At 38.0% G+C, this 27424-nt stretch overlaps 1 protein-coding gene across 5 annotated transcripts in view; it reads left to right on the forward strand.

The window, feature by feature from the left end:
* Nucleotides 1-27424, forward strand: part of FANCC (FA complementation group C) — a 284060-nt gene that overhangs the window by 100500 nt on the left and 156136 nt on the right. For all 5 annotated transcript variants that reach the window (XM_059412307.1, XM_059412308.1, XM_059412309.1 and 2 more), the window contains 2 exons: nt 1504-1588; nt 5757-5851. In XM_059412307.1, the coding sequence (XP_059268290.1) occupies nt 1504-1588; nt 5757-5851 (180 nt within the window). The remainder of the gene's footprint in view (nt 1-1503; nt 1589-5756; nt 5852-27424) is intronic.

The raw sequence follows: 27424 nt of genomic DNA on the forward strand, positions 1-27424 counted from the left end.
ACAAGATTTTGACACTTGTTGTCAGGTAATAATTGGGATTCTTTTAAATGCCTTTGCATTTTTTAAATATTGAAGAGTTTTCCTAAGTGCTTCCCCCCCACCCCCCCACCCCATTTTTAAGAGAGGGAGAAAAGATGGGGAGAGGAAGAGAGAAAATCTTAAGCAGGCTCCATGCCCAGAGTGAAGCACAATGCTGGGCTTGACCTCACAATCTGAAATCATGACCTGAGCCAAAATCAGTAGAACACTTAACTGACTGAGCCACCCAGGCACCCCAATGCTTACCCTTTCTTTAATGCTGTCCTAAAGTTGGTTCTACCATGAGATGATAAATAATAAGATCTCTTCTTTTGAATATTTCAAGTGGTCTTTTCTGGTGAATATTAAGATTTTGAGTGTCTTCACTGCTGTTGTATAATGTGTTCAAATTTGATTTTTTTTGTTTTGACATTTCCCATTTTTACTACAATGGATATTTTAATAAATTAACATGCTTTTATGTTATGAAAATATTATTTGTTTTATACTTACTTTCTAAATTCAAAATGAAAAGTGAAATTTTCATTTAACATAGATGTTCTTTTGTTATAAAAAATATAACAAAGGAAAACTTCCCTTAAAAAAGCAAGTCAGAAATTCAAAGAATTACTCATGTTGACGATATGAGTTCATATGTTTTTAGCAACTAGAAGGAAAGATAGAGTCTGTATGAGCAACTGACACTACCTTTTAAAATTGTTTTTCTGTAATTGGATTTCTGCAGCTTGGCTTTAAATTGGTCCCAGAAAGTCTAGGATTGGCCTTGATGCTAAGACAAATGTGAAGAATTTATTGGTGCAGCAGCTTACATTTCAGCTTATATACATGTTACCTCATTTAGGTCTTATTTTTGAATTTTCTTGAAAGGTAAAGAAGTGGGAAGAGGGCCAGTTATGCATGCTACAATAGCATGTAGATTGTTTAATCTTAAGCTGTTTTCTATTTGCTTGATCTGGTCTCAGATTATTGTAGAGTAAGTATGATGTCATTTCGCATTTGGTAACCAAAATAGTCATAAACAGAGATGTATATCTTTATGCTGTAGCTGCTTTTGTTTCTTTTTACAAGTTCTAGAGTTCTTGTCCTCCCAAGCCTTCTTTGAAATAGCCCTACTAAAGTTGAGTTAGGAACCTTTCTTATGGTGGAGTAAAAAAAAACCCACAATATTTTGTTCACTGGTATACATTCTTTTATATTTTTAAACAAATTGGCGTTTCCTAAGTATAAATAAAATAAAGGTAATTTTATAAGAAGCTTGATTTTATGTAAATGTGCTGTACATCTTCAAGTTTTGGTGGTATGGTTTAAGGATGAAGTAAGGTGGTTACTTGTTAAATTTTATTTGAAATTCCCACTTTTCTGAAATATACTAAATATTCAGACTCCTTCAACCTATAGTATCAGTTTAACTCTCTAAGATGTGTGGTGTCCTTTTATTGACCAAAACATATTTTTCTTCTATAGGATTCAAAGACGATCATTGAAAGGTTCCCCACAATTGGTCAACTCTTGGCAAAAACTTGCTGGAATCCTTTTATCTTAGCATTTGGTAAGACTCCAAAGCCTGTCTTCTCAAAATACAAACTTCTAATAATAATTTTAATCTATGCATTGTTTAACAAAATACAGAGCTTCAAATGATAAATTTTGTCCCATTGTTTACAAAATAACTATTAAGGTTTATTCATTGTTCCATTAGAAAGATGGCATCCTGGTCGCCTGGGTGACTCAGTCAATTAAGCATCTGCTTTCTGCTCAGGTCATTACCTCAGGGTCCTGGGAACGGGTTCCACATTGGGCTCTCTGTTCAGCGGCAAGTCAGAGGGTCTGCTTCTCCCTCTCCTCTCCCTCTGTGCTCTCTCTTGCTTTCACTATCTCTCAAATAAATAAATGAAATCTTAAAAAATAAAAAACAAAAAAAGGTGACATTCTTTTCTTGTCCATATATGTTCACATAGATTATCTCACACACATGTACATAGACACACCTATACATATGCATATTAGTAAGAAAATAGAACATGTGTTATAGAGTAGACTCTTCCAGATGATTATCAAACCTCATTTTTAATTCATTGTGAAATGGTTATAATAATGAAATAATTTCTTGTTTAACAATTTCATGTTAACTCACATTCTACCCTTTTCCATGCATAAAATCATTCTTCAGTGTCCTAATCCTTACATGGCCCTGACGTTCTTTGTGGATGTAGTTTTAACTGTAGTTTTAACCAAGGTGAAGAGGAATTTGGGGACACTTTGGGGTAGATGTTCCTTTCTTAACCTCCTGCCTCTAGCCTCATTTCCTGTGTAATCCTTCACAACCACACCACACACATGGTAGTCAGGTTGAGTTGAGTTACTAACAGTGACTGGAAGGCATGTGATGTCAGGGCTTGTGACATGTCACTCCTTTGCCTGGAGCTCTGTTTTCATTTTCTGTCCTTTTAAACTTTCTTTGAAATAGTTTTGCTGGAGCTGAATTAGGAACTTCTCTTAGTGTCCCCATAGCTGATCGCATCTCCCTGAATTCTAACACTTACTGCACCCTTTTGTAATTATCGGTTTGCCTGTCTGATGTCCTGGAGGACTGAATACTTCTCGAGAGCCGGGACTGTGGTTTTACTTGTTTTTGTCATTCAGGGCCTAGCATAGAGGAGAGCAGGCACATCTGAAGGTGTACAGTTGAGGTTTATTGCCTCACATGAATATATATATTCACTGGACAGATACTTACTAAGCATTTTTTTTTTTTTTTTTAATGTGCGAAGCCTATGAAAACATGGCCACGATTTCTCTCACTGGAAGCATCCAGTCACAGAGAAAAGAGACCCCAGCAGATCAGCCTGACTCAGAAATGGTTTGTGTTAATGGAGCTCTGAACAGGGAGCTGAGAGTTAGAGGAGAGTTTTTCAGGGGAGGTCGAACTGGGGCTGACTCTTAGAGAACAGTAGATGAAATGGGACTTTCTGAGATGAGCCACCAGACTCGCTAGGTTTCAGATTCCTTATTTGTAAAAGCAGGAGACTGGACTGATTTCTCCCTGTAGCTTTAAACTTGTATCTGTGTGTGATCATTCCGTAGCACCTCTCCCCATTACATTGGCCCCCTCTGACAGCCAGAAACAAATCCTTCATCTCTTTTTGTTTCAGTGCCTCGGTTATGTTTTGAATTATCTGTTAAATTTCAGCTTCCTGTTTGAGGTGTGCCTTGGGTTCTGAGCTTAGTGAAGACTGACAGACAACAGAACTCCAGGATGAATTAACTCTTGCCTGTGTTACTATTGTTGTTTTGCTAGTTGGGTACTTTTGGTCAGGAGAGGGTCTTTTCTTACGGTTTTATAATATGAAAGTAACCTTAAATACAGGAAAGGTGACAGTTTCCATCAAAGAAAGAAGTTAAGTCTCTGATAATGCTAGGTGAGAATTGGATCAGAAATAAGGATAATAAAGAAGGAGGAAAGATTTGGAAATGAAAAGATACCTGAAGAGAAGAGAAAAAACAGATAATGGAAAGGGAGGGAATACCTTTTATTCGGGTGTGTTCTCTACATAAGTTTACTGCTTTCAATTTCTTGGAATTATGGCTGCCCTCAGGATTAAGCATAACAGCTATAACCTCACTATTTGGTATTTATTGCTATATAAAAATCTGCCCCCAAACTTGGCAGCTTAAAATAACAAATATTTATTGTCTTAAAAAAATGCTATCTTCATTCTTTTAAATTGTAGATTAAGGAATTTTAAAAGAATTTTGAAGAATTAATTTAGTTTTCATTTGGAATACTAGCTCAGGATACAAAAAAATATGTGGCAAATATATGCTGGCATATTTTTTCCCCTTCCACTCATTTTTAGAATCCAAATTTTCATGAAGAACTGGTGGCAGTGACTCTTTGCATGGTGAATCCCAGGTGTTTTCCCATCTCACTCAACTGGACTGCAGGATGTCCACTCTGAATCTAGGAGCCTCAGAGAGGAACCTGACAGATGCCTTCTCCCTGCAGTGAGCGTTGGTGGCACTCGTGAATAACAAGTGATGGCTTCCGAAATTGTCCCTCAAAACAAAACAAAAACAAAAACAAAGAGCAGCCAGAGAAATGTTCACCCAGCCTTTAGGAGGTGCCTTCCCTTGCCCAGGGTCAATGTACTGAAATGGACTGAAATGCACTGCTAATGGGCTTATTTTGTTTTAGGGACAATTTCGAAAAATTATACACTTGTTGAACTAAATGTGCAGATTCACTCAACACCTGGGGAAAATTTCCATCTTTTAGATAACTTAAGTTCCATAAAATACTATTTTCTTTCTTTTTCTCCCCCTCCCCGCCGTCCCATTGGGTTGCTTTTTTTTTCCCCTAACAGGGGAAGCCACTTGTGTAGTAAGCATATCACTGGATGTGTCTGACACTCTGTGACATGAAGATAGTTAGACTTTCTTTTAATATTTAAAGCACAGGAAGTGCAGTGGTCAAATTTTAAATCAGTGGCATTGGTTGAGCCTGAAGAATCCTAGGATCTTCAGAGGTTAAATGACATGATTCATGAAATATACCTGTAATAGGCAAGTCGGTGAGACATTTGAGCTCATTAAAAACTAGGAAAAAAATGAATGTCCCTCAGAATAATCCCTGATAAAGTTTGTCCAGAGATGTTATTATGGGAGCAGAAACTTATGACGTTTATAGGGGAGAAAAGTAGGCTTAATAAACATTTACTATTAGTGTTCTTTAGTATATGGTTGAAAATGCAGGGGTAGCTTTTATATTTTATAAAAGGTTATATTTTCCTTATTTCTTGTTGATATTTTCCTTATTTCTTGTTCCCATAGCTCTTAGAAATGCTGTGTTTCTTAGACCATAGAAGATGAGAGGGTAAGGGGTATCAGGTGATTCTGCAGATAATTGGTTCCTGGTGCTGGCCTTCCTCAGCTGCCACTCCACGGCCTTTAGATGAAAGCCATGGTTGGTTGGCTCTTGTGTAGTTACTGATGTCTTCAGTTTTATGCATCATTCTTGCTTCTCAGTTGTGTTGTAAAATCTCCAACTGGAATGGACTCTGTTACCAAACGAGGAAAAAGAAAATGGCTCACTGAGTAGATATTCTTGCCAAGTATAAGATTTCAAAGTTCAGCGTTTTCATCACATATTTGGTAAAGTTTTAAATTTTAAAGAATGAGGAACATGTCAGAGGCTTCTATTTTATCCAAACCATTTAGAAAAACAGAATGTGTTTTAAAACGATCCTTTCGTTAATTTTTTTTTTAAGAAGTAAGGGTGTTTTGGGGAACTAGAAGATTAAAAGATTAAGACAGAAATCCTTAGTACTGCCTAGAACAGTTATATTGCCTTTAAAAGGTTGAAATTACTATCAGTCTGAAATATGCTTTAAGAGAACTAATCTTGGGAAACGTGCAGTCCTTTTAGTTGTTTCTTTCATTCTCTTTTGGCTTTAAAAATTGTTGCTATATAAGAAAGGGAATTGACCACACAAGGGCTAAGCATAAGTGATCCCAAAACCACAAGAATAAAAAAAACCCCATGAAGTTAAGTTTCACAGATGGTCCTGGATGTTTGTTTCATGAATTTAGTAGTTTGAGATTTTCCTAAAATATAATACATATATTTCCTTTAAATACAGTGTTTAAAGAATTTTTATACTGATTATCTTTTCTTCCTATTTGATTAAACCTACTTATTTTAGTTTTCCTTTTTGCAGATGAAAGTCAGAAAATTCTAATATGGTGCTTATGTTGTCTAATTAATAAAGAACCACAGAATTCTGAAGAATCGAAACTTAACTCCTGGACACGGGTAAGAGTAAATCCTGCCCTGTACTGCTTTGCATTGAATTGATTAAAAGGTGCTTCTTTGACAGTCCAGTTCTGTGATGTTTTAGAACTTTTTCAAATAGTCTTCGCTGTTCCATTATCTTGCTGGGTGTAGTTATTCAAGAGATTTCATTTTTGCTTGACTGTGAGTTCCAGAAGATAGCAGTCTTTAGGGTGAACTTTTTCATACCTGGAAGACCTAATATTGCATGATTTTGAAAAGTTGCTTTCAGGTAATGTAAAGAATGTTCACTCTTTCCTTCTAGCGTTTGCTATCCTTCAAAAAAAATTGCTCCTCCTTATCAACCTAGTTTAAATACTTATGTAATTTCTGTCTAAGTATTTCTCTCTCTCTCAGGATCTAATCTGTAGTAAAATGAAAATTCAGAAGTGCCCTGGGAGCTGCTGTCTTTATTTTATACCTGAAGTTGGTATCCAGGCCAGGGTGTTCAGACTAGCACCACAGAATAAATCGTTGGCTGCCGCTGCTCACGTCAAATCGGTTCCTTGACTGTGTTGGACCGCATAGCTGACAGCTTCCTGCATTCCCCCTGTCTATTTCTGCTTTTTCTTGAAGGGCAGGCACAAGTTGGCGAATGCTGTAAGGCTGGGCTGTGGCTGCCCTCACCACCAGCATCTCGCCTGTTCTTTTCTCATACCCCCCACTGTCGTGCTGTAATAACCCCACGGACTAGCTGATGCCTGTCAGACTCCACTTAGTATGCATATGGTTCAGATTAGCTGCTTAGTATTATGAAATCATCCACCCAGATTAATGCATACAGTTTTGTCTATCAGTCTGACTGGTGATATCATTCCATTCACTGCTTTTTAACCATTCCTTTGTTTTATACAAAATTGCTGACAGAGCTGACAAAGACAGTGTTTATATTTTTCTGTTAGATTTAAAAGCAGAATTGAAGGGACAGTAGAAGTGAAAAAGGGTTGGGTTGGGGAAGGAAAGGTGCAAACTTTAACTGGAAGGTAAATTATACTAAAGAGCTAAAGAAAGGAACTGATAAGTAGAACTAGGGAAGAAAATGTCTGAAAAACAAAGCTATAGAAATAGAATAACATATATAGTCTTCAGTTTTTTAAATTGTTGCTTTTGATGTTTTAATGATTACTTTGGATATATTTTTGTATTGGCTAGTTCATTAAGTCCTGAAATAGGCCACCCAATAGTGTTTGTAGGGTCATTGGGTCAACTTTCTTCATTTAAACACATGACTTTATTGGCCTATTTTAAAATTTCTAGCCTTGCATTTTATTCTGTGGCTTTCTCTTATTTAATACTGCGTCCATTTATCAATAGATACGTATAAAATATAGCACAGGAAGGTTAACTTAAAATCTTAACTCATGCCATCAGGAAATTTATAGACTGGTAACCAGAGCTATGTATAGGTGTGATAGAAATACAGAGGACACTCGCTCAGACTTGGGGCTTTGTAGATGTGTCCTACAGTAGGTGATATCACCAGCTGAGTTTGGAAGGGTGGCTAGGAGGGCAGGGATAGAGCTTTAGGAAGGATATTCCTGTCAGCAGAAAGAGCACACCTAAAGATGTGCTCTTTTAAATAAATTTTAAAAATCTTAAAAAAAAAAAAAAAAAGCAGTGCCCCTTTCAGGGAACTGTAGGTACTTAGATAATAGTTGAGCTTGGGGTTTTGTACTGCTGGTGATGAAGCATGAAACCTAATGTATGATTATAAGAAGTTTTGGGGATGACTGGGTGGCTCAGTTGATTAAGCGTCTGCGATCAGCTCAGCTCATGATCCCAGGGTGCTGGGATCGAGTCTGGCACTGGGAATCCTTGCTCAGCTGGGAGCCTACTTCTGCCTCTGCCTGCTGCTCTCCTGCTTGTGCTCTTTCTCTCTCTGACAAAAAAATAAATAAAATCTTAAACAAGTTTTTACTTTATTTTGAAGGCAGTATTTTTTTTTTTTAAAGATTTTATTTATTTGACAGAGAGATCGCAAGTAGGCAGAGAGGCAGGCGGGCACGGGGGCGGGGAAGGAGGCTCCCTGCTGAGCAGAGATCCTGATGCGGGGCTCAATCCCAGGACCCCGAGATCATGACCTGAGCCGAAGGCAGAGACTTAACCCAGTGAGCCACCCAGGTGCCCCAGAAGGCAGTATTTTAATCAAGAAAATGTTTGACTTGGACTGAATTTTAGAAACTTAACAGCAAAAGGTAATTGATTTGGAAGGGAGTGGGATAGCGCTTTGGAAACTACCCTAGTGATGAAGGTGAGAAATCATGCAGCCCTGAATGAAATGGAGAAGAGGAGCCAGGTTTATGATATGAATAAGGTAAATATTCAAAAGATGTAATAACAGGTAAAGTGCAGATGTACTTAAGTGTAGGTGGAGTTGAACGTACTGTTCTTGGAAGAGTGAGCTGATTTACACAGAAGAGGGCTGACAGTCCTCAGGGCTTGGGAACACTGGAGCCTTGGGTGAGGGTCAAATTGCCCAGGGAGGGCATCTAGCATGAGGATGGGAAAGAACCTCTGGACAACCTTGGGAGACACTGGCATTTAGGGAGTGAGTGCAGGAATAAGCTACCCTGCGGGTCAGAAACAGAGTCAGTAGGGAGTGCGTGCAGGAATAAGCTACCCTGTGGGTCAGAAACAGAGTCAGAGGTGTAGAAGGAGAAAACCAGCAGCATTTCAAGAAGGAATGGGTGGTCGTTCATATCTAACACTCTAGTGCATGACTGTCCAACACAAAATACATACTAAATAGATAATTTGAATTTTCTAGTAGCTGCTTTAGGAGATGAAAAGAATAAGTGAAATTAATTTTAATAATATTTTATGCAACCCAGTATATCAAAAATACTATCATTTAAACATATAATCAATATAACAATTATTGAGATTATTTTATGCTCTCTCTTCATACTAAGTCATTGAAATCCTTTGTGTGTGTTACGTTTAAACTTATCTACATGTTATGTCTTAGTGTAAGAGAAATTTCCCCCACTTCAAGGTCATGAACACCTTCCATATTAGCTTCTAAAAGAATACTGATTTGCTTTTCCCATTTAGGTCGGTGTGACTGTTTTTTGTGTGCTCTAAGTAGGCATCCACTTTCACTTCACTTCTGCATGGATACCCATTGTCCCAACACCATTACTGAAAAGTTCTTTGCTCACTGGTGTTTGGTGCTACCTTGGTTGTAAGTCAAGTGTCTCTATGCGTGTAGATATAATCCTAAATCTCTCTGTTGGTTTCATCTATCTCTGATGGTTAATTTTTGTGTCAACTGGACTGGACTATGTGGTGCCAAGATATTTGGTCATACATTAGTCTCGGTTTCTGCGAGGTAATTTTGAATGTGATCAACTTTTATTTTTATTTTTATTTTTTTTATTTTTTATTTTTTTAAAGATTTTATTTATTTATTTGACAGAGAGAGATCACAAGTAGACAGAGAGGCAGGCAGAGAAAGAGAGAGGAGGAAGCAGGCTCCCTGCTGAGCAAAGAGCCCGATGCGGGACTCGATCCCAAGACCCTGAGATCATGACCTGAGCCGAAGGCAGCGGCTCAACCCACTGAGCCACCCAGGCGCCCCTGTGATCAACTTTTAAATAGATTGGGTAGAGTAGATCATCCTCTTTAATGTGTGGGTATTTCATCCAATTAGCCAAAAAGGCTGAACCCTTCCATGAGAGTTTTCTTTTTACTGAAATCTCATAAATAGTGGGTTTTGAGTGAACCCCAAGTTGTATGTTTTGTTATTTTTGGTGTAACACATCATTGTCAAGGTATTCAACAGGGAGTGTCCTGAATTTTTAGGAAATCAGTGGTTTCAGAAATGATGGTATTATGTATACCAAGTTGTAAGGCAAGGGAGTCAGAAGAGACAGTATGTTTGGTGCTTGAACAACTGCACTAAAGACTGGTGAGCCAAGGGACAGACACTGATGCTTTGGAAACAGGATTAATCTACACTGTTGGTAATTTCCATTTTTACTTGCTTTTGTGTTTTTTAGGATTTAAAAATACTAGCCTGGCTCAGCTCAGATGTTGAAACGTAGGGGAAGAATTATTGTCCAAGTTTGAATGGTAATTTAAAAGGGAAAATAGCATATTTCTTAAGGGCAACTAGTGAAAGACAGTAGAGGCAAGGTGAAATTCAGGGACAAGGCTGGGGATGCAGGAGATTTCTCTTTCACAGCTCTACCCTGACAAAACATTGGTAGTCCTGTATAATTGTTTTGATTTTACTTTTGAAATAACAAACACCATACTCGTTTCTTTTTCCTACCTGTATTCTATTTGCTTGACTTTCTAAAACCTGCAGTTTCTTTGTTTCTTTGAATGTTTATATTTACACATTTGGCACATAGTTATTAATTGCTTTCCCAGTATCCATCTCCCTCTTTTCTTACGTTCTTACAGTAGCATGCATTTCTCAGCTGTGCATTGTGCATCTTGGGTGAGACTTACCACACCACGGTCCTGGGGTTAGTCCTGCTTGGCTTAACCAAGATCACCTCTCACAGAGATTGGCCAAGATGGACATTTAACCCACACTGGAAATTCAGCCCTACAACTTTTGTGTGATTGATTGGGGGGAGGTGGGTTTTATCTTTCCTGCTGAACATGAATTAGGTAGTCCCTGAAGTTATTGTTAGTCACTGTGGATCTGGGAGGACAGCCTGCCTGGGAGTGAAGTTAGTCTTGAGGGAACAGAGCTGAGAGAAAGAAAAAGAGGGTCACATTCAGGTTGTTTTGTTTGGGCCCTAGACCAAGCCTCTCCTGGACTTCAGTGCTCTCGTACTTCCTTTTCCTGTTTAAGCCAGTTTGGTTTAGAGTTGTTTTTACTAGCAGCCAACAGCATCCTAACTTGAGAAAACAGACTTATTTGTGGGCTTAAATATTTTTTGAAGGGTTTCAAAACTCAGGTGTACACATATGCAATTGCAAAAGAAAAAAAATCTTATTTACTCAAAGGATAGTATAAATCAACAGTGAATTTGGCAAAATAATTACAGTTACTTAAAAGTTGCATAGGTGATTCAGAGTTGTTTTTCCACCACCACTTATGATGAAGATGTGTATTAAAGAAGGCCTCCATGGAGAGGGACAGCAGCAGCGTGGTGGCATGGTATTCTTGTTTTTGTCCCTGTTAAACATTTAAAACTCAACATTCATCCACAAAAGAGAAATGCCTATGTGGGAGCTATGGGATCCAGCAGCATACACCGAGGGACCCGGGAGGCATCTTGCCCACCTTTGCATCAGGTAATAGAGCAGGTAGACCCCAGTTCAGGCTGTCGAACTGGCTGGAGTTCTGTGAAGTGGCTCCAGCCTTTCAGCAGAGGCCCCTGGGAAACGCTGACTTGGGCAGATGCTCACAGATGCCAGAGCCTTGTACAAGTCCAGGTTTCTGTCTCATTCCAGCACACTGTTGGAATAGTAATACAAGTGGGACACTTTGAAATGGGCCCTGTTTCCTTTCTTGGCTTATGTGAGAAAGAACAAGGTGAGAATGGAGCTCCAAGCACATGCAGCAGTCCAGTCACCCAGGTGGACTCATTTCACATTGGTGTGATTATGATTTCCTACGCCGGACATTTGGAGTAACAGAAGGTGTGTCACAGAGCTTATAGGGGGAGAATTGGACAAAAATGTTAAAGCATATATAGGTCACATAGTTCTCCTAGAATATAAATTATATTATTTTTCTTATAAAAGTTAGGAAACTTCTAGCATTCACATTTATGGATAAATGGATACTTTCTTTGTATTCTGTCACCAAGCATACATAATGTTTGGAGACCTGAGAGAGAACGATACCAGATCCCACCTAATTTGCCTCCCTGTTACTGAAAGCCAAGTTCGTCTGCCCATTGCTGTAAAGGCCGATACTCAAGAGACGAATGTTTATGGTAAAGGAATATGAGCTTTATTCAGCAGGCTGGCCATGTGGGGAGAAGGTGGGCTCTTGTCCAAAGGCCAACTCCAAGCTTTCTGCTTGGCTAAGAGATTTTTAAAGGGAGTGCAGTGGTCTGTGACATTTCTTGATTACGTGTAGACTTGGTAATGCCAACTACAGAGTTATCTTGATGCTTGGAGGTTGTGCAAGAAATTCTAGTTCCGTGGTGCCCAGAGGGGGTTGTGCGGGAACATCTGAGTCCTTGGTATCCAGGCGTTGTGTGAGAGTGCCCTGTTCTTTCTGCAAAGGAGGGCGAGGTCTACAGATGTGTAGAGGGAGGTCAGTGAAGTCATTTGTATAACCTTAAAAATGAAAAACATTTTGCTGAAAGATTGCTGGACTAATCAGAAAGCTAAGGGAGCTTCAAACAGACTTGTTGGCCACTGTGGCCTACGCACGTTCTGGTCCTTTATTCCCCAAGGCCAGTGGTCTGCAAATTTCAGAGTAAATTAATTCTGTTAACAGATCAAGGACTTTAAGTCAGCATGTGAGGATTGTGGGAACTTGAAGCAAGTTAACCCTTAAGACCTGCAGAAATGCGGTGACATCCCTACTCCATCTCTCATTAGCTTCACTGAAGTTATTTATTTGAGCCTTACTTCACCAGAAATGGAGATTTTAACAGTTCCTACTTAATTTTTTTTGAAGATTAAAGGAGATAATCCATTTCATTCAATGGATTAAATTAAACAAATAAAATATATTAAAAATGAATGAAATAAAGAAGGAGTCCTTCATAGCCTCAAGTCTCTTTTACCTTTTTCCACAATCCTGCGGTAAATTCCCAATATGCTGGTCACCTCACACTCATTTCCATGGTTGCACACTAATAGCATAAACCCAGTAGTTGAGCACCACCACAGGATCTTGGCAAAAGAGACTGGTCTGCAAGTAATGCCTTTTTTCAGTGTTACAGCTTACCAAATAACAAAGGACTGGTCATATACACTTCTTTTAAAAAGTATTTCTTTCTTTGATTTTCATCTCCTGAAAATTCTCCTTTAAATGCATTTGAACTGTCTACTTCTTTATTCTGCACATTTGAAACTTTCAAATATAGCGTGACTTTCCTGCACCCAGCATCCTCCTCCCTAGAGTGTATGCAACTGTTTGCACAGCTCTTCCTTGGAGAGCCACATGGCTCCTTCTAGAATCTCTCTCAGGCCACTGCTTAGATGTCACCTTATCTGAGAGGCCTTCCTCATCATCCTATCTCAGGCACTCAACTTTCCTTATTTTGACTGATTTTTCTTGGTGCTATTCACTCCCCAACATACTGATTCCCCCCCACCCCGTCTGCTTGTTCCCTCCTATCTAGGCTACAAGTTCCATGAGAGTAGAGACTTTGTTCTAAAAGTATAGAATGGTATCTGTCACATAGTAAGAAAGCAGTGATTATTTGCTGATTGAGTAAATAAAGGAGAATGGTTTTAGATGGTAAACCCTGGTGTGTATGTTGTGGGGGGCGGGGTGGATTCCACTTGGAAAGAAGATAGTGAACAGACAGAAGGTTGGGTATAGACAAAAAATGATTTTCCATTTAGGTTGGAGAGTAAAAGAGAAAAGTAGAAATTAAGATTAGAAAAAAACAGTTTGGGAAAAAATTTGGAGGGCCATGGATACCAGTTTATGAGTTCATTAAGTTAGTAGCATAGGGCAAAGAAAGGAGCTACTGAAAGTTTTAACTGTGGCATTGGGAGAGGGGCATTGGTCGTGATTGGTTTACCTTTTTTTGCCTTGCTCTCCTCTAGTCTTTCTCAGTCCTTTATTCACCTATTCCATAAATACATCCTGAGTACTTACCATGTACAGCAGATATTGGGGGATATGAAGATCTTGCCTTGCAGGATCAAGTGGTTTCATTGCAAAGTACCATGTGAAGGAGTAAGAAGGACAGCATATTGAAGGTACTGTGGTAGCCCAGTGAGAAGGGGGGAAAAAGCCTCTTTGGGAGTTGGGGAGGTTTTCAGGGCTGGTCAGGAAGGCTTTCAGAAAATGACAGTGGAGCTTGCATCATGACATAGGTGTTCCCTGGGAGGCAAAGGCTACGGGTGTTCATGGAACTGGAAGAAATGAAAGGGATTTGAGGTGCATGTAGGACAGTAGGCAGAGAAAAAGGTAGAAAAGTTTTCCTGGTAATGATAATAAGAATGGGCTTTCCCATCTATTATATACTGGCTATGCATGAGAGGCAGACAGGGCTGGATCCTGAGGGTTCAAATGGCCCCTAGTAAAGAGTGTCCTTAACCTGGAAAGCAAGGATTTTAATTAGAGGGGTTTAAATAGGAGAGCGGGGGGCACTTATATTATATAAATATGAATTAGTGGCTTCAGTGCTGAAATACATTTGAAAGTACAGGAGAGCAGGACTTGGTACGGATGAGTAGTTTGGTGGGAAAGGATAGGGGAGCAGTTTAGGATAGTGTTGAAAGATTTTAGGGGACTAATAAATAACACCTCTGTCTTCTGAGTTAGGAACTATTGAGATATATCCGTTAGGTAGATGGATGTCGAACATCTGTCCCTTAACTTTTTTTTTTTTTTTTAAAGATTTTATCTATTTATTTGGCAGACAGAGATCACAAGTAGGCAGAGAGAGAGGAAGAAATAGGTTCCCTGCTGAGCAGAAAGCCTGATGCGGGGCTCCATCCCAGGACCCTGGGATCATGACCTGAGCCTAAGGCAGAGGCTTTAACCCACTGAGCCACCCAGGTGCCCCTGTCCCTTAACTCTTAAAACAGATTTAACAGTGTAGCCTCTGTCTGTCAATGGTTCAGTTGGGCCCATCTGCCTGTGGTAGACAAGTGAGCCGGTCCCAGCTTAGCTGGACTATAGTAGGCCTACCTGGCAGGGAATGAGCCTGCCCGACTAAGCATGTTGCAGTGGTAAACTAGAATATATCCTTTCTGCAGATGAAGCAAGTCAGAAAGACAGAGTTGGGAGAGGAATTTTTTTTTTACTTTCTTCTACCAAATTGACCAACTAGGTCAGTACTTCTGGGGAAAGGAGTGACAGGACTGACAGATGATGTCATAGGTTGGGCTTTCTAGAAATCTGGCCTTGAGATAGAGATAATGTGCAGGGAGTGACAGCTGTCGAGGGGGAAGGAAGGACACAGGATCGTACAGAGGGAAAAGCTCAGCTAGTGCAGTCTCAATGGAAACTTCTGCTGTGCCTACAGGGACAGAGATGGGAGACCCTTAGAGCTTTCCTGCTTTGGGACAAGAGGGCTGCGCCTTTATGCCTGTGCCTCTGTTAGACGTTGGAATGTGGCCACTCAGGGAAGGAGGTCTGATCTTGGGCAAGGCAGAGATGGCTAATGAGACAAATGTGCCATCACAACCTCCTTCACAGATGCCAAAGCTGTTCCTTTTCTGCTTTTCCCTCCTGGGAGTGGCGTGGACATTCCGTCTTCTCTGGAAACATGAGGACAGGCAATTTGCTTCCCTCTAATCTAAGAGACAACTCCTAGGTTTTTGACTTGAGCATCATGGTGGATGGTAAAAGTACAAGAGGAAGGAGGAGGACACAGGTCAGCCCAGCAGCTGTCCAATATTTGTCTTCTGTGCCATCTTCCAGAACAGTGGAATGCAGAGACCCTGTTTTCTCACTGCCTTTTGGTTTTCCTTTTGGGGCCTATAAAGCAGGGACTATAATACAAATTGAGTTCTCTCCTTTTTTGGTCTGTTATTGAATAGAACTGACTGGGAAAAAAGGAAAGCGTAGAAAATTGTATAGTTTTGTAAATGTGTTTTCCCCATGGCTTTTGGAAACCACTAAAGCTGTCTGCCGTACTGTTTTAGGGCAGTGGTGTCTAGTAGTAGGCTATCCAATTCAGCACACTTTCGTAACTCCATGAAATAGCATCTGTCTTATTTAGCCTTATAAAGTGTCCTCAGCATTTCATAGTTTTGCAGTATAAATATGGTAGTTAGTATTTGCAGGGTTCTAGAAAATGTGCAAACACTGTTCTTCTCATTCCTGAGTATTTTACATCCATTCAGTGTAATCAGCATTCATTCTACACATGAAGTTGAATTGTGAATGTTTGTCTCTCTCTCTGTGCATATTTTGGGGATTGGTAACTGTCTCCTGAGTCATTAATGTGAAGACACTGAACTTATTATTGAACTTCCTAGAATAAACATTTGTTTCCTCTTGAGAGGGCAAAATGGGATACCATTTGTGTTCTTGAATGGGTTTTTTAGGTGGGTTTCTGCTTATTTTAATTCTAAATTGTATCAGATTGTTTTTTAGTAAGTTACCACTGCTCAAATGGGCCAGATTTAGGCATTTATTGCCAATTAGGAACAGGATGTTTGAGATGTTTGGTGATGTTCTCCGGATGACCTATTTTATGTTTTCTGTTTATTTTGTTTTATTTTTGTTTTATGATCATGTTGGCTTTTCCATTAAGCCATAACTTTAATTGACCTGGCTTCGTTAATAGAACATTGACCAGATCCCCTTCTATAACTTCCAGCCTTCTCCTTATTATAACTCCTTCACCCAGTTCTCCTGTTGTGTCCCAACCTCATTCTGGGGTAAAAAGGGAATTTTTAGGTGTATGTGTTACAGGTGTAATATATGTTTCTAAGACATAGGCTTACTGTATTTCAATCTAAATTGCCTGGCCAGTGCTCTTTGGGCTATTTTGGAATAAATTCCTGTGAAAAGTAAATTTAAACAGTAATGTCTGTTGTGGAGGTCTTTCATAGTGAATAGCCACCATTGAGGGCCATGTGGATGTCTGCACTACATGTGGTGACATGATTTCTACATCTGTTTTGAAGTTCAGTTGTTTCCCAGACCACATGTGCATTTCTTTAGGGAGCTGACATTCATCCCTCCCAGGATTCAGGCATTATAAGCTGGTAACTATAACTGGCTTACTCTCTTTGACCTAGACATTGTTACACTTTATCTTAGTTTGACTATTCCTATCAGATCTGGTTCTATTTAATATTGACAACATTGGAGTTTCTATAAATTAGCAGCATGGCAAAAGAACCAGACATATTTAAATCCATAAATCTTGATTTCCAGGTCTTTTAAAGGCTTTTTGGTTTAAATAGTCCTTTACTACATAGTAGACACAAGCAGTACTTGTAAAAATGCTGGCTATCAGCTTTTGTAGCTCAACTGAAATTAAAAAAACAAAAACAAAAAACCCTAAGCTGGGTCCCTCTTTTAAGAATCAGAAAGTCCAGATTTCTTCTGGCTCTGCTACTGAGATATTATAGAAGTTACATATTTCATTTCCCTATCTTAAAAAAGGGAGAATACTGTATGACTCTACTTACATGTGTTATCTAAAGTAGTCAAATTCATAGAAACAGAGAATAGAACAGGAGCTAGAGGAGAAGGGCAAAGGGATTTGTTTTTGTTTGTTTGTTTGTTTTTTGGTTTTTTTAAGATTCTATTTATTTATTTGACAGAGAGAGAGAGATCACAAGTAGGCAGAGAGGCAGGCGGGCGGTGGAGGGAAGCAGACTCCCCACTCAGCAGAGAGCCCCATGCAGGGCTCAATCCAAGGACCCTGAGATCATGACCTAAGCTGAAGGCAGAGGCTTAACCTACTGAGCGACCCAGGCACCCCCAAAGGGATTTGTTTAATAGAGTTCAGTTTTGCAAGAAGAAATGTTCTAGAGATCTGTTGCACAATAATGTGAATATTCTTAACACTACTGAACTGTGTATTTAAAAATGATTAAGATGGTAAATTTCATGTTATGTGTTTTTAATCACAATTTTAAAAATGTAAAGAAATTTTGATGGATAGTGTTACTGTTAATTGGATGTTTAGTATAGTATATGTTTTAGATGAATTATCTTATTAAATATTCACGACTCCATGAAGGCAGATATCATTACCCTGTGTCATAGATAAGAGAATTTAGATTTGGAGAAGTAATTTACTAGCTAGAAGTGGCAGACCATTTTGAACCTAGGTGTGACTTTAAAGCCATTCAAAAAATACACTGCTGCCAGCTAAACTTAAGCCAGTCTATCTCTACTGCTTTGGAGTCTGTGGTTCTAGGATACTGAGATATGCTAGGGACCCTGCAGAGATCCTTCAAGTGAGTAAAAAGAAAGTTCAAATGTTCAAGTGTTCAGAGATCACCCCTCTATCATTTATACTGAACTAAAATTGCATGCTAAATTTAGTCTGTGGTACATCAGGAAAAATAAATGCCTTTATGGGAGGCCAAGGTGTCAATTCAAATGTTAGAATTGTTAAGGGGTTAATAGCTATAACTTCTGTGGAAAGTAGAGACTGAGAAGGGCTTTTACTATTTCTTTCATATTTTTTTTTCCTGCTTTTTGAGTTTTTAATAACAAGTATAACTTCTGTTTTGGGTTGAATTGTGTTCTCCCTAAATTCATATGTTCAAGTCCTAAATCTCAGAACCTTAGAATGTGATCTTATTTGTAAATAGGATCTTTGCATGTGAATTGATTAGTTAAGATGATGAAGTCAGCTGAAGTAGGGGGGCTCCCTAATCCAGTATGACTGGACATGCACAAAGGCAGAATACCATGTGAATATGAAAGCCGAGATTGGGGTGCCAGCCAAAGAATGCCAAAAATTGTCGGGAAACTACCAATCCTGATGATGACCCCTTGATCTCAGAACTCTAGCATCCAGAACCCTGAGACAATAAATTTCTGTGGTTTAAGCCACTCGGTTTGTGGTACTTTGTTACAGCAGCCCTATCCAACTAATACATAATTTCTAAAAAAAAAAAAAAAAAAAAAGTTAGCTGTGATTCCTGGGAGTTTATCCCAAATAGTATTCAAATTAAAAAAGGATCTTTATATATGATGTTCATTACAGTAATTTTTATGATAGGAAAAAATGAGAAGCAAATGTCTAAAGATTAGTGGTTAACTAAATTACAGCATATCTACTTTTTTATAGCAAATCTATTTGAAGAAGTATAATGTCATTTTGCATAGCCTGTGAAATGTGAAAAATGTATATAACATAAATAAACAGCTGGATGTAAAATTATTTATACAAAACAAGAACAGCTGTGCAAAATATATATGCTCTCACTAAGATTATAAGCAGAAATGGAAAAACTTTTTTAGGATTGTGGGGTCTGGGTGGATTTTCTTTTTAATATTTCTTTTAATTTGTGTGCTTTTGTTTCATTGAATTACAATAATGTATTGTGGTTATTATAACACTTTCTTTTAAAAAATCAACTTTATTGAGGCAAATTTTACATACAATAAAATGTATCCTTTTAAAGTGTGTAGTTTGATAGTTTTGACAAATGTATACATCCTTCTGACCATCACCACAATCAAGAAGTAAAACATTTCTGTCGTCACAAAAAGTTCTGTATTGCCCTTTTACAGTCACTCTTTCAACTCTGGCCTTAGTCAACTACTGATCTGTTTTCTGTCACCACAGATTTGCTTTTCTCTTTTCTATTATTTCTTATAAACAGAGCAATATAGTATTGATTCTTCGTCTGGTTTCTTTCATCCAGAATAGTGTTTTTGAGATTTTTCCATGTTGTAGCTTATCTGAGTAGTTGGTTCATTTTTAGTATTGAATATTCTTTGTATCAACACTCATTTTGTTTATCCATTTATGTGTTGATAGAAATTTAGATTATTTCTGATTTTTAGCTATTATGAATAAGTTGCTGTGAACATACTTGTATAAGAGTTACGTAATCATGTTTTAATTTCTCATGGATAGATACTTAGGATTGGAATTGCTGGATTGTGTGATACATTTATACGTAACATAAATGGTTCACATTTTTACCAGCAATGCATGAGAGTTCGAGTAGCTCCACAGAGTCACCAACATTTAGTATACTCAGTTTGTTTCGGTTTTAGTTGTTCTCATGGTTGTATAGCGGTCTTGTTTTGTGGTTTTAATATGAATTTCCCTCATCACTTGATGTTAAGGCATCTTTTCATGTGCTTACTGTTTCTTCTGTGATGTGTCTATTCAGATATTTTGCTTATTTAAAAATTGCCTCCTAAAAATATTGCCATCTCATTAAATGTTAAGAGTGCTTTTTTAAAAAAATATTTTTTTTCCTGATGATTCATAGACCTGTACCCCTGGGGCAAATAATACATTATATGTTCATAAAAATATTTTAGCTACTGTTTCTTTGCCAGATATATATATTTTATATACATTTTATACACACACACACATGTTTGTATATATATATAAAATATATATACATTTATATATATATTTATATATAATATATGTGTATATGGACGGGCATTCACTCCATCTGTGGCTTGCCTTTTCCTTTTCTTAATAATATACTACAAGTGCCTAAGTTTTAAATTTTGGTGAAATCTTTATTTGTCCATTATTTTCTTTCTGATTCAAACTTTTTGTGTCCTCAGACATTTTTGGCTATACCAAGTTTATAAAGACTTTCTCTGTGTTTTCTTCCAAAAGTTTTATAGTGTTAACTTCTATTTACATTTAGATATATGATCCACTTTGAGTTAACTTTTTTATATGCATTCGAAGCAAGGGTAGAGGTATGTTTTCTTCTAAATTGATATCTAGTTATTCCAGATATATTTATTATCTGTTTTTTTCAAAAATATTTGAGGAGATTCTGATTGGAATCTATAGATCAATTTGAGGAGAATTGACATCTTAACAAATATTAAATGTTTCAACTCAGGAGCATAGTATAGCTGTCCATTTTTTTTTTAAATTTTTATTTTAAAAAGATTTTTATTTGTTTTTTTTGAGAGAGAACAGAGAAAGCGAGAGAGAGAAAGAGAGCCCAGGTGGGAGTGAGAGAGGGAGAGGGACAAGCAGACTCCCCACTGAGCAGGAAGCCTAATGTGGGGCTTGATTCCAGAACCCCAGGATTATGACCTGAGCTGAAGGCAGACACTTAATCAGCTGAGCCATTCAGGCTCCCCTAGCTGTCCATTTATTTGTATTTCTTTAAGTTCTCTCACCAGTATTTTATAGTTTCTAGTATACATTCCTTTTTTTAATTCTTAAAATTTTAAAAATTTATATTATTTTTATTTTAATTATTAATACAATGTTTTATTAGTTTCAAATGTATAATGTAGTGATTCAACAATTCTATACATTACTCAGTGCTCATCATGATAAGTATATTCTTAATCCCCTTTACCTGTTTCATGCATCCTCCAACCCACTTTCCCTCTGGTAACCATTCGTTTGTTCTCTGTAGTTAAGAGTCTGTTTTCTACTTCGGTCATTTATTTTGCTGCTTAAATTCCACAAGTGAAATCATACAGTATTTGTCTTTCTCTGATTTATTTCACTTAACACTGTTAACACTTAACCTTCCAAATCTATTCATGTCATTGCAAATGGCAAGATTTTATTCTTCTTTATGGCTAAGTAATATTCCATTGTACCTATGTACAGTTTCTTCCTTATGCATTCATCTACTGGTGGACACAGTTTCCTTCCATAATTTAGCTATTGTAAATAATGTTGCAGTAAACATAGGAGTACATATATCTTTTGAATTAATGTTTTCTCATTTAGGGGGTAAATACCAGTAACGGAATGACTGGATCATGTAGTAGTTCTGTTTTTAATTTTTTGAGAAAGCTGCATACAGTTTTCCGTAGTGGCTGTACCAGTTTGCATTCCCACCAACAGTACAGAAGGCTTCCCTTTACTTTCTAGCCAATAATTGTTTTTCTTATGTTTTGATTTTAGCCATTCTGATGTGTGAGATGATATCTCATTGTAGTTTTGATTTGTATTTCCTGATGATTAGTGATGTTAAGCATCTTTCATGTATCTGTTGGTCATCTGTGTCTTTGGAGAAATAGACATTTCTGTCTGTTCATGTCTTCTGCCCATTTCTTAATTGGATTATTTGTTTTTTGTATGTGTATTTAGTTGTGTAAATTCTTTATATATTTTGGGTATTAACCCTTTATCAGATATGTCACTTGCAAATATCTTCTCCCATTCAGTAGGTTGCCTTTTAGTTTTGTTGACTGTTTGCTTTGCTGTGCAGAAGCATTTTATTTTGATGTAGTCCCAATAGTTTGTTTTTGTTTCCCTTGCCTCAGGAGATAGATGTAGAAAAATGTTGTTAAGACCAGTGTCAAAGGGATTACTTCCTATGTGTTCTAGGACTTTTATGGTTTCAGGTCTCACATTTAGGTCCTTAATCCATTTTGAGGTTGCATTTTGTTTTCTTTTGTTCTGTTTTGTTGTTTTTGTGATCCACTTTCATTTTTTTGCATGTACCTGCCCAGTTTTCCCAGCATCATTTGTTGAAGAGATTGTTTTTTCATTGCATATTCTTTTTTTTTTTTTTTAAAGATTTCGCTTATTTATTTGACAGAGATCACAAGTAGGCAGAGAGGCAGGCAGAGAGATAGAGGGGGAAGCAGGCTCCTGGCTGAGCAGAGAGCCCGATGTGGGGCTCAGTCCCACGACCCTGAGATCATGACCTGAGCTGAAGGCAGAGACTTAACCCACTGCATATTCTTTCATTGCATATTCTTGCCCCCTTTGTTGAAGATTAACTGATCATATAATTGTGGTTTTATTTCTGGGCTCTCTATTCTGTTCCATTGATCTGTGTCTTTTGTTGTGCCAGTACCATAGTGTTTTGATTACTGGAGCTTTGTAGTATAGCTTGAGATCTGGGATTTTGATACCTCCAGTTTTGTTCCTTTTCAAGATTGCTGTGGCTATTCATGGTCTTTTGTGGTTCTTATACAAATTTTAAGATTATTTTTTCAAGTTCTGTGAAAAACGCTCTTGGTATTTTCATAGGGATTGCATTAAATATATAGATTGCTTTGGGTAGTATGGACATTTTAACAGTATTTGTTCTTCCAATCCATGAACATGGAAAATCTTTCCATTTGTTGGTATTATGTTCAATTTCTTTCATCAATATTTTATAGTTCTCAGAGTACATGTCCTTTACCTCCTTGGGTATGCTTACTCCTAGGTATTTTATTATTTTTGGTATAATTGTAAATATAATTGTTTTCTTAATTTCTCTTTCTGGCACTTTATTATTACTGTATAGAAATGCAACTGATTTCTGTATAATTAGTTTTGTGTTCTGTAACCATTCTGAATTCATTTATCAGTTGTAGTAGTTTTTTGGTAGTTTTTGGAAGTTTTAGTTTGGTAGTTTTGGTGTTTGCAGTAGTTTGGTAGTTTTTAGGTTTTCTATATATAGTATCTTATCATCTGCAAATACTAAAAGTTTTACTTCTTCCTTACCAATTTGGATGCCTCTTATTTCTATTTCTTGTCTGATTGTTTTGGCTAGGATTTCCAGTACTATATTGAATAACTGATGAGAGTGGACATCTTTGTCTTTTTCCTGGCCTCAAGGAAAAAGCTCTCAGTTTTCACCATTGTATATGATGTTAGCTATGGGTTTTTCTTATATGGACTAATTATTAAGTTGAATTATTATATTCCCTCTAAAGCTACTTTTTTTGAGAATTTTTATCATGAAGGGATCTTATTATGATTATATAGTGTCATTCTTTGTCTCTTGTTACAGTCTTTGTTTTTTTTTAAAAGATTTATTTTAGAGAGAGTGAGAGGGAAGGAGAGACTGGGAGTCAGGGAAGGGGCAGAGGGAAAGAAGCTCAAGCAGAGTCCCTGCTGAGTGGGGAGCTTGATGCAAGTCTTGATCTCATGACCTGAGCTGAAATCAAGAGTGAGACACTTAACTGACTGAGCCACATAGGCACACCAGTTTTTGTTTTAAAGTTTGTTTTCGTCCAAATAAGTATCAATACTCGACTTTTTTTTTTTTTACTTTCATTTGCATAATAAATGCTTTTCCATCTCCTCACTGTTGGTCTACATGTGTCTTTAGATCTGAAATTAGTCTCTTATAGGTAGTGTAAGAGTCTCTTATAGGTAGATAAGTCTAACTTTTTTCTTCTTTTTTAAAAGATTTTATTTATTTATTTGACAGGGAAAGAGAAAGAGAGGGAACACAATCAAGGACAATGGGAGAGGGAGAAGCAAGCTTCCCACTGAGTAGGGAGTCTGAGGCAGGGCTCTATGCCAGGACCCTGGGATCATGACCTGAGCCGAAGGCAGATGCTTAACGACTGAGCCACCCAAGCACCCCCAAGTCTAGCTTGTTTTAGGCATGGTTTGGTCCCTCTGTTAGTGGGCCAGTCTGGGGTTTCCTTGGGCTTGAGTTTAATCATACCAGGTATTTGTCAGAGATGCAGTAACACCAAATTGTAGGGTTCTTTCCCTGTGTTGTCCTTTGAGGAGCTTTTATTCGTGGGCAGGGCATACAGTTGGATCTGATATCTGCCCCCATTCTACTTCTGAAACTGCAATTGGACTGGTGTGTGTGGTTATCTTCCACCCCTTTCTGGGGCAGGAGTCACTTTGGAGTGGTGCTGACCCTGTAGGGGGTGCTTGGTCATTGCCAGGCTTGTGGCATTGCTTTGGATGGTCTGTGGCCGAGGGCATATTGGAGGGGTCAAGTCCATAGGAAAACACAGGGGCAGACTAAGAGGTGCCAGCAAGACTGTTCTGGCCTGTTCTGGGTGGGGACCTACAGGTGCCTAGAAAAAATCCTGCCAGCTCCTGGCAGGTTGAAGGGGATAGGTCCATAGGAGAATGTAGGGGCAGGGTGTGTGCTGCCAACAAGGTTGTGATGATCCACCATTGGAGGGGACCTGCAGCCACCAAGAAAAACTCTTGCCATGGCCAAGGAGGAGAGGGTGAGTCCAAAGAGCAATGCAGTGGTGGGGCTTACTGTTAACAGTTTAGGTAGAGTATATTGGAGCTATGCTGCTTCCCACAGATTTCCATGTATCTAGCCTGGGGGGAAGGAGAGAGAAGTGGTGCCCACCAGCTCTTGTATCCCTGGAGAGGTCTTTCAAAGATCCTTGCCCCTCCAGCATAAACTTCAAAATTAGTAAATAAATCTCCTTCCCATATACTCCAGGTGTTTTTTAAAAATGCTGCTTCTGTGCTGTGTATATCAGTGGGTGATGTTTGTTGTGCTATCTCTTTAAGTGGAACTCTACTCTCCTGGCTCTTCCAGAGTCAAATCTGCTGATTTTTAAAGTTGCAGATGTTAAGCCATATTGCTTGTTAGGCTCTTCTGGCTTTCAAAGCCAAATGATACAGGGATTCATCTGACCCCGTGGGTTTCCCATGCCTGCTGTGTCTGGTGGGGATCTGCCCCTCACCCCACTCTGTGCCTGCTGCGTCCCTCCTGCAGATATCCCATGGTGGTCTTTGTCTCCTGTCTGCATCTCTGCTCTTCCTACCCTCTTCAGTGTGTCCTCTTCACTATATTTAGCTACATTCTGCCAGTCTTCAAGTTGTATTCTGGGTTATTTACATTGATGTGGGTGTTACCTAATTGTGTCAGTGGGACAGTATGATCTTATGATCCTCCTAGTCTACCATCTTTCCCGGAAGTCTATAGTGTACATTTGTTGCACTTATTTTGTTAAATTTATATCTAAGTATTTTATGTTTTCGGATGCTTATTATTTATTTTGTTTTACAGTCTTTTGTGGCCAATACATAGAAATATATTTTTTGTTTATTGCCTTAGTGTCCTGGGGCCTTGCTGAATTTATCAGCTTTTCATAGATTCCTTTGGATTTTGTACATAATCATATCTTAATTTTTATTTCCCCATCTATATGCCCTTAATTTTTTTTCTTGTTTAATTGAACTTGCAAATCCTTTAGCACAATGTTGAATATATGCTTTGAGAGCAGACACCTGGCCGGTTTCCTGATCTTAGGGGGAAAGCGTTTAGACTTTCAGTATTAGCATGACTTTTTTTTTTTTTTTTTTAAGATTTTATTTATTTGAGAGAGAGAGAAAGAGGGAGAGCACAAAGGGAGAAGCAGACTCCTCGCTGAGCAGAGAGCCTGATGTGGGGCTTAATCCTGGAGATCATGACTTCAGCCAAAGGCAGATGGTTAACCTACTGAGCCACCCATGTACCCCTAGTATTAGCATGACTTTAAGTGGATTTTTTCATAGGTGTTCTTAATAATGTTGGGCGAATTCCCTTGTATTTATAACTTAAAGTTTTTATGATAAATGAATATTGAATATTTTTTATTTTTCATTTTACTTAATTTTTAAGAATTGTGGTCAAATATACATAACAAAATTTACCATTTTAACCATATTTTTTTCCGAAAGATTTTATTTTTTAGGTAACATCTACACTCAATGTAGGGTTCAAACTTAAAACCCTGAGATCAAGAGTTGCATGTCTATTGACTAAGCCAGCCAGGCGGATCCCATTTTAACCATATTACAGTGTACTATTCGGTTGCATATGTATGTTCACATTATTGTGCAGCCATCAGTACAATCCCTCTTTAGGGGATTTTTCATCTTGCAAAACTGGAATTTGTATCCATTGAACAATAACTCCACATTCCCCACCTGCCCAAGCCACAGGTAACCACCATTCTACTTTCTGTCTGCATGAATTTGACTGCTCTAGGTTTCTCATGTAAGTGGAATCATACAATATTTGTCATTTTGTGACTGGCTTATTTCATTCAGCATGATGTCTCCAAGGTTGTGATACATGTTAGAATGTCCTCCCTTTTTAAGGGTAGATAATATGCCATTGTATGTATATACCACATTTCATTTGTCCTTTGAGCTGTCAAGAGACATTTGGCTGCTTCTGCTTTTTATATATTGTAAATTAATATTTTTATATATTATATACTATTTACTATATGTTATATATTATAAATAATTGTGACTCTCTGCTTTTCAGTTCTTTCGCATTGTACCCAAAAATGAAACTGCTCAATCATGTAGTAATACTCTTAATTTTTTTGAGGTACTGCCGTACTCTTTTTCTTTTTTTTTTTTTTTAAGATTTTATTTATTTATTAAGAGAGAAAGCACAAGCAGAGGAGAGGGGTTGGGGGAAAGGGAAAAGCAGGCTCCTCTCTGAGCAGGAAGCCCAATGCAGGACTTGATCCCAGGTTTCTGGAATCATGACCTGAGCCCAGGGCAGACACTTAACTGACTCGGCCACCCAGGTGCCCTGCCATACTATTTTTCATATTGTCTGGAGTGGATTTCCATCAGCAGTGTGTGGCAGGGCACCAAGAGTGTGCTTTTTTCAGATCATTCCAACACTTATTTTCTGTTTGCTTTTTAGTAATAGTCATTCTATGGTAAAAAGTGGTTTCTCATTGTGGTTTTGCATTTTCAGTTCTATAACAATTAGTGATGTTGGAATACCTTTTCATGTGCTTATTGGCCATTTATAAGTCTTTAGAGAAATGTCTGTTCAAGTTTCTGCCCACTGTTGAACCAAGTTGTTTTGTTTTGTTGTTAATGAGTTGTAAGAATTCTTTATATATTCTGAATGTTGACCCCTTATCAGATACATGATTTATAGATATTTTTTCATACTAGGTGATTGTGTTTTACTATGTTGATAGTTCCATTTGATGCACAGTTTTACATTTTTTAATGAAATATCGATTATCAGTTTGTTGTTGTCTGTGTTTTTGGTATCATTATGTAAGAAATCATTGCTACATACAAAGTCATGAAGCTTTTCCTCAATGTTTATCTTCTAATG

This window comes from Mustela nigripes, chromosome 9, assembly GCF_022355385.1.
Source record: "Mustela nigripes isolate SB6536 chromosome 9, MUSNIG.SB6536, whole genome shotgun sequence".
Classification (NCBI taxonomy): domain Eukaryota; kingdom Metazoa; phylum Chordata; class Mammalia; order Carnivora; family Mustelidae; genus Mustela; species Mustela nigripes.